This window comes from Poecilia mexicana, unplaced genomic scaffold, assembly GCF_051168715.1.
Source record: "Poecilia mexicana isolate PSO_F unplaced genomic scaffold, ASM5116871v1 scaffold_15, whole genome shotgun sequence".
NCBI lineage: Eukaryota > Metazoa > Chordata > Actinopteri > Cyprinodontiformes > Poeciliidae > Poecilia > Poecilia mexicana.
The window spans coordinates 17,780,664-17,793,727 of NW_028263384.1; the positions used below are offsets into that span (position 1 = coordinate 17,780,664).

General features: G+C 40.1%; 1 protein-coding gene across 2 annotated transcripts; it reads right to left on the reverse strand.

The window, feature by feature from the left end:
• Positions 1-1,863: 1,863 nt before the first annotated feature.
• On the reverse strand, positions 1,864-12,735 carry sufu (suppressor of fused homolog (Drosophila)). 2 transcript variants are annotated; one of them, XM_014971470.2, is made up of 12 exons: positions 12,397-12,735; positions 11,901-12,035; positions 11,494-11,630; positions 10,590-10,732; positions 10,051-10,136; positions 8,528-8,600; positions 7,177-7,330; positions 6,973-7,075; positions 6,435-6,569; positions 3,365-3,503; positions 3,210-3,278; positions 1,864-3,126 (listed from the first exon to the last, which is right to left on the reverse strand). In XM_014971470.2, exons 1-12 carry the CDS (start codon positions 12,543-12,545, stop codon positions 3,037-3,039), a joined length of 1,413 nt encoding a protein of 470 aa, XP_014826956.1. In that variant the 5' UTR covers positions 12,546-12,735; the 3' UTR covers positions 1,864-3,036. The 2 variants fall into 2 exon arrangements, with proteins under 2 accessions (XP_014826956.1, XP_014826955.1); XM_014971469.2 differs by having other exon boundaries at positions 7,177-7,333.
• Between the last annotated feature and the right edge of the window lie 329 nt (positions 12,736-13,064).

Consider the following 13,064-nt stretch of genomic DNA (forward strand, 5'->3'; position numbering starts at 1 on the left):
GATCTTTTCCTGTTAGCAAGATGTTTCATTGACTGGAAGTAATAACTTTTCTGAACTGCTCAGCCAACAGAGGGCGATGACATTTTCAACTTTAAAGAGTTGAAGTTCATCGCCAAAGATAAATAATCCACCAATTACTGAGAAAGGTATAAATAAACCATTTTTGACATGTCATCTTTGCAGAAGAATATCAATGATTTTTTTAACCCCCAGAACTACTTGTCCTTTTAGATATATTTATCATTTTGAAAGACGTGCCTATTTCAGATCCTATCGGAAACAACCTTCTTGAGTCAATGAAAATCATATGAAAACCAAGTCTAACTGAGGTATGAGTAAGTGTGAGTCTAACTGTAATAAATTCACCAAAATTCTTAATCATATTAGCAAAAATATTTAGTAGCATAATCAATTTGTGGTTTGACTAGTCTATGTATTTTTGTGAACTAGAGATGATCAAGTGCTAGTTTCAGCTTTACCAGACACTCACATTGCATCGCAGCTTATTCTGTACAGTACATAGGAGTGACCAGCCATGGATAGAAGAAAAGCAATAGGAAGTTGACTGATAGCCTTTTTTTTCCCTTTCAATTAGGTCCAGTGTTTGGTATTTACCTAACATTGATGTGTGACAAAAAAAAAAAAGAAGCAAAAACAGAGGACACTTGAAAGGGAACACGTACTTTTTCAAAGAACTTCAGAAAATAAGTTTAACAGAGCAGAAACGTCTTCGATATGTTAGGATTTATTGATCCAGTCCATTAGATTGCATTTGTCTGTATTTAGAAGCTGAACTTCCACCCACAGTCTCAATCTTTCTGCTGGCTCTAACAGCTTTTGTTCCTGTTTTTAGCTCCGTCCATCTTCCCATCAACTCTGACCAGCTTCTCTGTCCGTCCAGGACAAAAAGCCCTCCCACAGCTTCCTGCTGCTACCACCATGTGGATGACGTGTTCCTGGCTATAGAGATAAGCTGCAAATAGGTCTTCTTGTGAATTTCTTTTTTAAACCAGTCACTCTCTTCTTGTCACTCTTACATTAAGTCAGTAGTTATGATAATAACAGTTGCTCTGTCACCAGACTCAACCTTTACTGTGGGCCTCCTGGTTGATTGCCAAGCCTGTAGGTTCATGGGAAGGTTTAATGGTAACATTCACTCTAAGATAATACATTCAGAAGTGCTGACTGAGATGCTCAGAGCTTGGAATATTATTTCCTAACACTGTTTTGTAACTTTTCCACAACGTTAATCTTGCCGTTTTCCTTGTTCATCATGATGCTGCTTGTTCCCTACTAGTCACTTTAGATGACTCTTTAAATCGACTGGTTGCATTGCTTTTTTTATTTTATTTTTTTACTTATTCGTTTTAATTCCCAGGTTTCCACAACATTTTCTGTTGGTTCAGCACATAAAATCCCAGTAAAACACATTGGAAAATTTTGGATTTTGCAAACCACTGTAAGAGTTATTCTGTCTGAAGGTTTTCTTTCAAACAATGAAAACAAGAATGAGATCATTTAAAATCCATTTGCAGAAGCTAGTTCCTTGTTTCACTTAGTGTCTGGCAATCCCCCTGCAGTCAGTCTGAACCTGAAACCTAATTAAAACTAAACACGCAAGTTCATACAGCAGAGCTTAATAAAAAGTGCAAACTAATTTGCACTCATTAATATTCTCCACATCTTCTGTCACTACTAATCCTTCATAATTAAATTACTACCAACACACTTTTGCACTTTTTTTTTATTTTCTTGCATACTAAGGATTGTTATTCATAAACTGTCGAAGGCAGTGACAACACTGTGTCCAGTATGAGCATTCAGACACATCCAACCACTCACAAGAACCGAGATCCACAACACTTTTCAATCAGTGATCCTGATTTATTTGTGCAATAGCTACACTCTTTAATGCACTTAAGATTACAGCCAGCCGGTTCACTCATAAAAAAAAGACATTCAGCATCTAAACTTTTCTTTCATTCTGAATGATAAAAAAAAAAAAAAACATAAATATGCCATCACATGCTGCATGAGAGTACTTATACTGTTAAGACATCACCAAAATATGCTGTTTTTACATTTCCGTGTAGATGGGGGAATGAAATATGATAGTTGGCAGCTTAACTAGTTTTTATTTTTTCTTCTTTTAATTATCAAACAATGTGTTTGTTTTTTTTAAACAATCAGGTGCTGTATATAAACGGAAAATAGCTCGTAGCTCAAGGCACTGAGGAGGTCCCATGTTATGGGAAACTGATATATTTTCTTTGACATTTCCTGAAAACCTAATGCATTTCAACTTTTAAAACAACACACCTGGTTGCATGAGGAAAATAAATGTCATATGTAACACTGTGGGGTAAGGCTCTTGGCAAAGAGGGAGCTACGACAGCAGCGTAGCTAACCGAAGCTCTGCGGCTTGCTAAGGCAATGCTATTGAAAGATTTGAGACACAGACGGTACTGGCAGCCAAAAACTTTGGTGTGAACACAAACACATAAAAGAAAAACGTCCAGCATTTGTAAATACTATACAAAAAAAAAAAAAAAGGAGTAACTGAAAACAAGACCGATAAACTGGTTTGCCATTTTAAGTCCCTTTTCTAAGGCCACTTGAATAAATAGTAGTGTTTCATAAAATGTAACCCAGTTATTGCTTCAGACAGTCTCTGATGATCAAGGATGCTGTGTCAGTGATGTATATTTTAGTTGTTTTTTGTTTTTTTTGTTCGTTTTGTTCTATTTGAGCAATACAAGCATCCCGTTTGCCTCGCAGCAAAGTTCTCACAGAACAACCATCTGAACGAGCTGGTTTGAGGCTGGGTTGGTAACCTCAAGGTATTCGCACCTCAGAGAGAAGTGGTAAACAATGGGCCTAGTCAGAGAGAAGAACACAGTAACAGTCAGAAATGTGTGGCTGATCCCCAGGATCGTCCTCCGGAGCGAAGCAGTCCTCTTGTGGATGACAGTTTCGATTTGCAGCTCGTTCTGGGAGCGATGCTCTTGGAAAACATTTGTCTGCGTTTTCTCTGCCTCATTGCAACGGGTTATCAAACACGGAGTCTGGCAGGATGGAAATCTTCAGCTTCTTCTCTGGCCAGCTGTATTCCTTGGGTAATTTTGACTGAACAAAAGGAAAAGGACACAAGAGGTGAGGCAGCTAAGCAAACCGAAAGTAAAAGAGGGTTCTTTTTATTTTTATGTTACCTCATCACGAGAGCCGAGCTCGTGTAAATCCCCCAGCATCTGCTCAACAAATTCTTCAGTCAGCAATATCTATGGGGGCAAAGGACAAACACCAATTAAATGCTTTGAGTGTAAACAAATCGCACCAAAACAACTCAGCCCGTCTTTGTGCGTACCTGAAGCCAGGGCCCATGCGCCGCGTACGGATGCTCTTCAGTGGCAAAAGCTCCTTCGACTCCAGTGGAGACAAACGTGATGGCCGTGTCTCCGTTGATGCTTTTATACGTGAAGTGTCTCCCGTGGAGTAACCTGCCCCTGCACACGATCAAATACAACGCAGCATGAATCCTTTAGTCCATCCGATTACGCACAGCTTCATCTGACCCGGGCAAGTAGCAGGGTGTTTCTGCAAGTTCCGACTTACCCACGGCATTATCATTATTTTAGTTTCAGTTCTTCAAGATTAAAGAAATAAGTGAAATACAACTTCTTCATTATTTTCCTCTCTCCCTCTGACTGCAGTATTTGTACATGCAGACTGCTGAATGTTAACTGTTGGCAGATTTTAGTGATCACTATTTTATTCTGTTTTCAAGTCAAATCTCGTAAAAGAAATATTATGGAAGTGAAAAACAATTATTTTGCTTTTGCTTCCTAAACTATTTATAGTGAGACAACATCAAAAGCAGAAATTTAAGGCCATACCACGCATGGCAAATGTTGATGCGTTTATTACTAAAATTGAGATAATTCATTTTTTGGGGCTAGAGTAGCGAATTGAAACCATTTCCAGTGGTAAAAAGCTCTACCAAGCTTCCATTTGACCTGAGTTTGAACCTGAACGTAGGGCGAACGCATCACTGGAAGTGTGCGACGAGAAGCTGGAGATCAGAGAGGTGGAAAGATGAGAGCAGCACCGGGTCAGCAGTCTGTTTACCGGCTGCATTTCAGGAGAGCTCTACCTTGTGTGTTCAGCTGCTCCAGCTGAGCAGACGGCCACAAAGCTGAAGGGAACAGCTGCTTTGACTCAGACTGGTTAATAGAAACACGTCGTAGTAAAGAGTCAAGATATCACATCGTTTCACAGAGAAACTATTCTTTTTTTTTTAATTTAATTTTTAAGTGGAGCTACATAGCAGTTATCGCAATGTCAATACTGGAACTGCAAAAAGCCTGCTTTGTCGCATTAGTGGTCAGGCTAATAAACTGTAATTTGAGGTTTATAAGCCTTTACTGTTATCGTATGTGGATTTTTACCGTTGCGTTTCAAAGGGATGGACTGCTGCATGATGAAGAGGATGAGATCAAAAGTGAATTTGCCTTTAGACGAAATTGACATTGAGAGTGAAAGAGAGGCTGAGGAAGTGTGTGTGAGGCTGTTCAAATGTGACTGAAGTAGACGAAATAGTGTGCAGGAGGAAGATGAAGACGGCGATCGATTGCTTTTATTTTTTAAGCAGCTGTGCTACAGGTACTGTTTGGAAAAAGTATTCATGGTACACATTTCATTAAAAGTAAAAAAATATATATATTATAATAACAATTTCCAGTTGTGAGCTGAGAACGTTGCTCTGCCACATAGTAGCATCATAAAGGAAAACAATGGCCTGATGTATGTTTTTGTAAACCACCATCCCAAAACTATTTTCAAGTGGCATTAAGATGATGTGACCTTAGATGATCTAAGGGATATTATGTAATCTGCTGGGAACTTCTCATGCCAGTAAAGCTGGAAGCCATCAGGACCGTCCGCATCAGTTTTTATCCACATGTAAACGTCTCATATTTGGGTGCTCTGTAGGGCGAGGGTGCCTCAAGCATTTTGGAAATGTGGCCTTTTAAGACATTTTTTTTTGTTCTTTTGAGGTCTGCGCCCTTCTCTCTCAGATTGGCCTGCAGTAGGCATCAGTGGGAGCCACATTGTTTTGGCTCAACCAGTTTTTGCTCCTGAAGCCACAGGATCTTTTCAAACATTTAAAATGACTGCCTGACTGGACTCAAACACTCCAGAGAAGTCACTCTGTGAGAGCTGCCACATTCCTGCCATGTTCAAAGACAGAAAGCCGTTTTTACTTTTAGCCATGATGCCCGACCTAAAATGACAGAAACTGATCGATTTTGATTGTTTAAGCCGTTGTCATAAAATGTTGATCAGCTGAAGCTCCTAAGATTAAGATTAAAACCTAAAGTCACAAACTTTTTCAGCAGGAATTGTTTATGAATTGTTAGTAGCATATTTACTAGAAGGTGCTTAAACAAATATTTTGAGGTCATCTGCACTGCAGATTACATTTAAAATGTGTGCAAAAGCTGTAGATCAGGGGTGCCCAATACGTCGATCGCGGAAGGTTTTGAGTCGATCTCGGCAGATGACGATCTGAACGCCACCAGGACGCTGAGACCAGCACTTCCTCTTCTGACGGGCTTATCAAAAATATTCACTAAACGTTTGTAGCTTCATTAAAAAAGGAATAATTATTACAAAAAAATCAACGAAACGTGTTAAAATTAATAATCCCAGTAATTATTGTTTGAACAAGGTGTTCAAACAATAATTCAAACACCCCTGCTGTAGATAAACACAAAGTCAGTAACGCGCTTTGAAGCTTCCAATTAAAAGGCTCAACTAAAGGGAAATTTCACAGCTTTTAAGGAGTCTGGACAGAGTTCAATTCCCTCTAGTTGCAATTCTTAAAGTGTATAATCAGTTTTCAACAATCCTGTCCAAATGTGAGTTTGTGATTTGTGGGACCTTTATGACAAAATAAATCCCCCCAAAAACCCAGAGGGATTACCCTTTCCAAAAATAGTGCTGGAAATCTTGTCTCGGCTCACGGATGACATACTAGTTGTGTGTCTATCCAGTGACATAACTTTATCTTAGGAAGTCGTTTTAAAAAGACAGCATTGTTTTTGTCTTGGCACACTTCAAACTGGCTGCTCTCTCTAAAACTAGTCTCTGGTCTCCCTCTAGTATTAAGAAAGAGTCCTACACAGAGAAAGGAATAGTTTATGAACACTCTTTCCAATACATCTATAACAATTCGTCAACAAAAAATATATATTTTGATTAAAAAAGGAGAAAACTAGGCAACTATGCACAACTGCACCTTTGCTCAATTGAAATTGATGTTATCTATACTCTCCCCATAGTGTTTCTTTATCCTGAAATGAACCTTGATCCATTTTTTCCTACATTTTAAAAACGGTGAATTAAGTGTGTGAGTGGTGGTGTTTCGGCCGTACCGCAGACAGAGGGGCAGCAGAGTGCCGGACTCCTGGTTGAATTTCAGATGGACGCTCTCCAGTTGGCGAGTTCGGACCAACTCATGAGGAACGATGGCTGCTGAGCTTTCACTCTCCAAACTGTCCTTCCGACTTCTAAAAAACAAGATAAATTGTAAGGGGGTGGGGGGTCCCAAAAGTGACAAATTTCCTGATGAAACAGTGGAAAAACTGTAGGGCGGGGCCGGGGGGCGAGGGAAGAGTGTAGGAAATGGCAGGGCTTTGTCAGCACACGGGAATGTAGACAGATTGCCTCACAATTCCTGTCATGGAACCCACTCTGCAGGAGAAACCCAGTTCTAGAGAAAGGAGGAAATGAACAGAGACAAGCCAACGTAATATGCCGGTATCTTGGAAACAATGGTGATATCAGCTCAGATGTCAGCGGGGTTCTGAGTCACTGCGCATGAAGGAGGCATCTCTCTCTCTCTCTCTCTGGGGCCTGTTGAGCTGAGCAGAGCCCATGCAAGTGGGTTGGTGTGTGGGAGGAGAAACTCACTGAGCTCTGTCGTGGTTCTGCTTCTGGCTGCTGATGGGTGGCAAGGCCGCCTTGCTGTTAAACTCCAGTCCTTTTCTCAGGGTTTCTCTGATCTGCTCTGTGTCTGTTGAGTGGAATAAGAAAAGAAAAGCTATGAGCCACTGAAAGCCGCTTCGCGCCTCAGTGTTTTAGATTTGCTCCTCTAGTCTTTAGGAGATGCCGCGCCTTTGTTTGAGAGCCGGCGAGGCTGCGATCCGATGCAGATGGATCGGCTGTCCTCCTCGTCGTCTGGAGGTCGGCTCAGGTCGTCCCACACACACTTGGCACTCACGCCGCTCAGGTTAGAGCCCTCGGTTTCAATACCCTGGTCCACTCTCTCCTGCTTGGATGTGCAACAGACATACGCAAACATTAACACTAGCTTAGGTGAAACTCTCACGAGCCAAATATTTTAGAAGTGCATCTCAAGAAATCATCAAAAAGTTACGATCGATTTTGTTCAGGAAGCGTAGCTCATTATCTGGGTTCATTTACACACTGATCGATATCGGTGGTTCGTGCCGACTGAAACTGAACGCCGTCCATGTGAACAATTGTAATTATGAATGTGGCAAACTGAAACTGACTGTGCATGTGTGTGATATGTCAGGGAAGTAAAACTGGTCTGCTGATCTCTCATCCTGTAAGATGAGACAACAGCAGGAACATCAACAGCGCACTGCTTAGCCTGTAGCATAACCGTCCCTGCTCCACGCTCGAGAAGAGCAGGGCAGGTTTTACAGCAGCCGACGGGGACGTGAGAGGGGCGTCCCGTCGGCTCGTCAGTTCCCAAATCCACGGAAAAAAAAAAAAAAAAAAGCAGCTCATAAAGGCGCATGCGGGGTCAGTCTGACCTCTCTGAGAGAGTGGGAGGCTTAATTAAAGAGCGTTGTAACTTCTCAGGCATTATTAGAAGCTGCATGGGACCATTCTGAAAACACGTCTGTGTTTGTTTTCATGTTTAGCACAGACTGAAAAACAACTTCTTCTTTTTTTTTTTTTTAGGGAAATTTTACAACTCTGTGCATGTCACTGCTTTTATTCAGAATAAAGTATGTCTTTGGTACCTTTGGCAGTGAGAGCAGGTGCCAACACCTGACTGGATTAATTAATTTTGTGCCCATATGAACGATTCATTCTGAATATTTAGTCTGAATAGATTTTAACCCAATCAAGAAATCTTTGCGTACGTAGACACGGCTCAGCAGTTTCACCATGATTACAGAGGTTATAGGATTTTCTGAATTAAACATTTGTTGTTTTTTTGTAACATTCTGATTTTCTGAAAATGTCTCTTTCAATTAGATGTAACTAGAAATACTAAAGATTAACTGACGTCAGTGCGACTTACAGCGTATCGCTCAATGTGAGATGAACGTTTGACTTTTTGAATTAGATACTGGAAATAAATTAACTTTTTGATGCTATTCTAATTGATGAAGATGCACAAACAATTCCTTAATCTACTCTCAATTAATTTTGCATTCGTAATCTTTTAAGAGCAACTGTATGTGTGCAGATTTGAATGAAACCTTACTTGTAGATGTGGATCAATTTCAAAAATGGTTTCCCCTCTCCTCATGTCAGTGATGAGCCAGGGGCCGCCAGCTCTGCAAACCAGACAATCAATATTAACCTCAAGTTAAACTCGAAAGTCATCTAATGACCAAAGTTTGCACTCCCGGCTCACAACACACTCGAAGTGTAAGTGGTATGGATTGCTTTTCAATTGAAAGTTCATTTAACAGGAGCTGATCTGAGCAAAACACTATAATTTAACAAAAGAGAACTCATAACACAATAAATACTTTTTTTTTTTTTATACTCAGAACTGTGAATTTGTCCAGCTGTTTGGTCACAGTTTTGCAGAGCCAGATGATTTTTTTATCCATTTCCTCACAAAATAAGTTCACGTTGGCACTCACTACATTCAAAGTGTTTCATCACCAATACGGTGCTTCGTTTTGACTCATCAACACCCACGTTACTGAAAGAAGAGCTTCTCTGTCTTTCAACTTTAACCTTTTTTAGTTATGAATCAGAACATTAAATTGGCGTCAGATCATATTTTAACTCATTAGCGACGCCGCAGTTATTTTTGTCGGGGTTGTTACGCTCAAATGATCTACCAGCACGACGCGTCAGATTCATCTGAACAGTTATGAGATAAATTAACACCCACACTCGCTTCACTTCAGCAGCTCAGACTTCTCTAGGTAAATGTTAAAGTTCAGATTAAATATTTAAAGGTCTAATTTATTGATGCAGGAACCTAAAGCTGCAGCACAAAAATGTATGCATACCAAGCACATACCCAGCTGCAATTAGGTTGAATTTATGTTTATAAGGGACAAATTTTTTTTTCATTAATTAATAATGTAGCAACAAAGTATTAACCTGAACAGTGCAGCAACTCTGATGTAATGTTTCTCAGGTTCTCTAGAATAAAACCTGCATCCTATATTTTCATATTCCTCAAACAGCATCTAGTGTAAAATATTTTTGCAGCCCCAAAAACTGCTTAGGGAGAAGTCGGACAAGACTACAAAGAGTTCCAGATTCCCATTAAGTGTGCATGCACGCTTCCCAGATCTTCCAATATAATGAGGTCGCATTTAATCTGCAGGAAGCAGGTTCAGTCCTAAAACACCCCGCCCAACAATCCACGGAGACTTAAATATCTACTGCCAAATGTCCTGCAGCAGTTACTTCAAGTCCCCTTTCAACATTATCTCAAGAGCTGAACAGATTACTTTTGAACTTCAATAAGACAGTAACTATTATGCAAACAAAACTCCTTGCTTTCAGCAGCTGCAGTTAATTTGCAATTTCAGCAAAGTATTATTCAAAGATAAAAAATATATATATATCAACATTTGTTTTGATACCAACATCCATAATCCTAAGAGCTGATGGCGCTGTTTTCAAGAATCTGTTTTGATTTAACGTAAACATAAGCAAACTGCATCAAATTCTATAAACCAGACAAAAAGCTATGCAATAAATCAGGATAATGACTGGGATTTCCCCCCCCACCCCCCCTTCAACAGTTTTACTTACACTTTGATTCCACGCATCAGCTCCAGGATGCCCTGTCCATTCCACTGCTGGGACGCCTGCAGCTCTTCCGCGCACACGCCCACAATCTATAGAGAGCGCAGAATTTCATAAAGTGTAGCAGGAACTCATGCAGCATGCAGAATGTTGTTTATCGTTTTCTTCCCCTTTTATTTACTGGACTTGATGCACCTGACTTGAGGTAAAAAAAAAAAAAAAAAAAAAAGCAATTCGAACTGTGCATCTCCACAGAACGGCATGAAAGTCTCGTGTCAAAATAACTTTTTTTTTTATGTATTTTTGGGAGCTACAGAGGTTAAATCTGCTGACACTCAACTCTGTCTGGATTCAGGAACCTTGTGCTTCTCAAACTAAGTGCTACCTTTTCTTCTGTTGGATAAAAGGAACGGCAGCCAACGTTTGAAAGCACTGAAAGCCATTTGTCCCAATCTCCTAATTAAGTACAACTCCCCAGCGTCTTCTCAAGGCCAACGGTGTATGTATAGTGAAGGTGTTTATTTATGTGAGGTATTGAAACCCACCTGGAGAAAGCTCACGGTACCAAACGGAGTCTGGATGGGGTGCATCTGTGGGTCTTCAGTAAGCAACATGTGCTGAATGCGAGACTCGCTGTTATCCAGTGGACTGTGCCATGACACATGATCCCCGCTACAAAATGTGTTTTCTACAGAAACATAAAAAAAAAGAAGAAAAAAAACATATGTTTCATAAAGTGAGAATTGCACTCATCTCTATTCTTAATTCCCCTAAGGTGATAAAGAAAGAGCAACAACAGAAGAAAAGTGTGAGAAAAAAGAACAAAAAGAAGTGAAACCAGGGATGAAACTGGGGTCCAGATGTGGAATGAAATGCATTAAAAATGGATTTCCATCTGACTGAATCCGTCTACTTGGGAGGTAATAAACACCCTGTCTAGAGAGGAAAGAAAACCAAGGGAGAGAAGATGGCCAAGAATCAGCATTGAGTTAACTTAAGGGCCTACCCACAAGCAAATTGACCCCAGCTGGAAAGCAACGCAAAGATCCTTAGATGTCCTCTCTTTCTGCAAGACTTTATCTAACTTCTCTCTGGTCGATAAATTCATTTTTTGGACATTAAGTCAATAATTGAACTGAAGCAGCAAATGGGGGGTGGGAGGGGGTCACAGGCAACAAGACTTCCTGGGAATCTAAGGTGCTGATGACTCTTCCATCCAGGTACATTGAAATATATCAGTCTAAGAACATATTCTGGAAACATGCATATAGAGGCAGTTCTAAAATAAAAATAATCCAGTGAGTCTAATAATGGTTGAGCAAACACAAACAAATTAAAGTCCAGAATATATCGTTGATTACTTTAAAACTGCAGGAACATGTTTTTTTTTTGTTTTTTTTTCCACTGTACTCTTCATCAGAGCCATTTCGTAAGATTTATGAATCTTACCTGACTGGAAGACGTAGCGAGCCAAGCCTTGCATGAGTTCTGCAGGCCACGTTGGAGGTGCTGTCTCTCCCGCTTCTCTCTTGAGCCTGAAGGTAAGTTCAAACCCAAATCCGCTGGGCCCGTCCGTTCCTGTAAATCTGGGGGGGGGGAAAAGTGGCCTAAGAACAACAGTAACTCCATGTTTGTTTAATCTTAAGTGCAAGGGATTGCTAAAGTCACAATGCATGTCAAAATCAATAAACTGCCATAACAATAGGTGGTTATTATGTAAAGTGTTAACCTGTTAACCATTTCTCCCCACACAAAATGCAGTAGTAAAACAAACAAACAAAAAAAAAACAACAATTCATAAATTAATAGAAATAAATATGTCAAATGTAGAAAAATAGCACAAAAAATGAACTTACTCGTGGACCCGATTATCTCCATACAGGTCACTGAGTCCAAAGCTTACATAGTGCCAGTGTTCCTGGACGTCCTGAGCCGCACAGCCCATGTTCCTGTACATGCTGATATAGTCTAAGGGGTCTGGTCCACCAAGCCTGGAAAAGGAAAACCACTGACCATGTAAAATTTTCTTTTTGTTGTCAGTGAACTGAGCTTCTACCACAGCCGATTTCTTCTTTCTAAACGCTATAAACCACAATATGAAACTATAAGTAGGATTAAATAATTAAATATTGCTTTCATATGTAGTGTTTGAACCAAGTTTATGTCGTTTTGAACTTATTTTCTAAGGATATTCCTGGATTTTTGTTAGCGTAACTGTAAACGTTAGCATTGTGCGCTAAGCTAACTTAATGATATTTCTTAGCCTTTGACACACAAACTTTTCCTACTATTTGCTAGAATATCTACTTATGAATATAACTCAGACCAGCTACAGCATATCGTGTTACCTACCAATATTTAACAATGGCAGTAACTTGCAGCGGGTTGGCCTGATCGGGGTAAAGTCGCCGACATTCCCCATATATAGCCTGCAGTCCGGGAGGAAACAGCGGCACCAGCCCGTGGGCTTGCGCACCACTGTTAGGCCGTATTTCATCCATACTACGGCCTCGAATAAACCGGGTTGTTCTCTAAAAGTAAAACCAAAGTGTATGGAGTTTGTATCGGTTCTCCCCGATGAACAAAAGTAGTCAAAACTACACCATAAAGGTCCCAGAAACAATAGTACGACCACTTTGCTAAACTCTTGTTGCTCCTTCCACACAAAAAAGCTCTAACAATTGGTTGGACAAGGATATTACGTCATAATACTGACGGGGAATTTTAACCAATAAACATGGAGTATAGGATTAGTGGTTGATTATGATTGACTGATTCGTTGTGAGTGGGCGTATCCAGTAGCAGGGTTGGGATGGTGGGTTGGGCATTGAACGTGTAGAAGCTTCTCCTGAAACTGTACGTTGTTATTCGTGGTGGTCGAACTGATGCTTTCATAAAGTATATTAAGCCCTATTTATTAATTGTAAAACAGAAACAACTTCCCTTTTTGGAAGTTCAAATTAAACATTAATTAAACGTGTTAGCAAGGAACATAATGTTGCGTTATAATATAATTATAA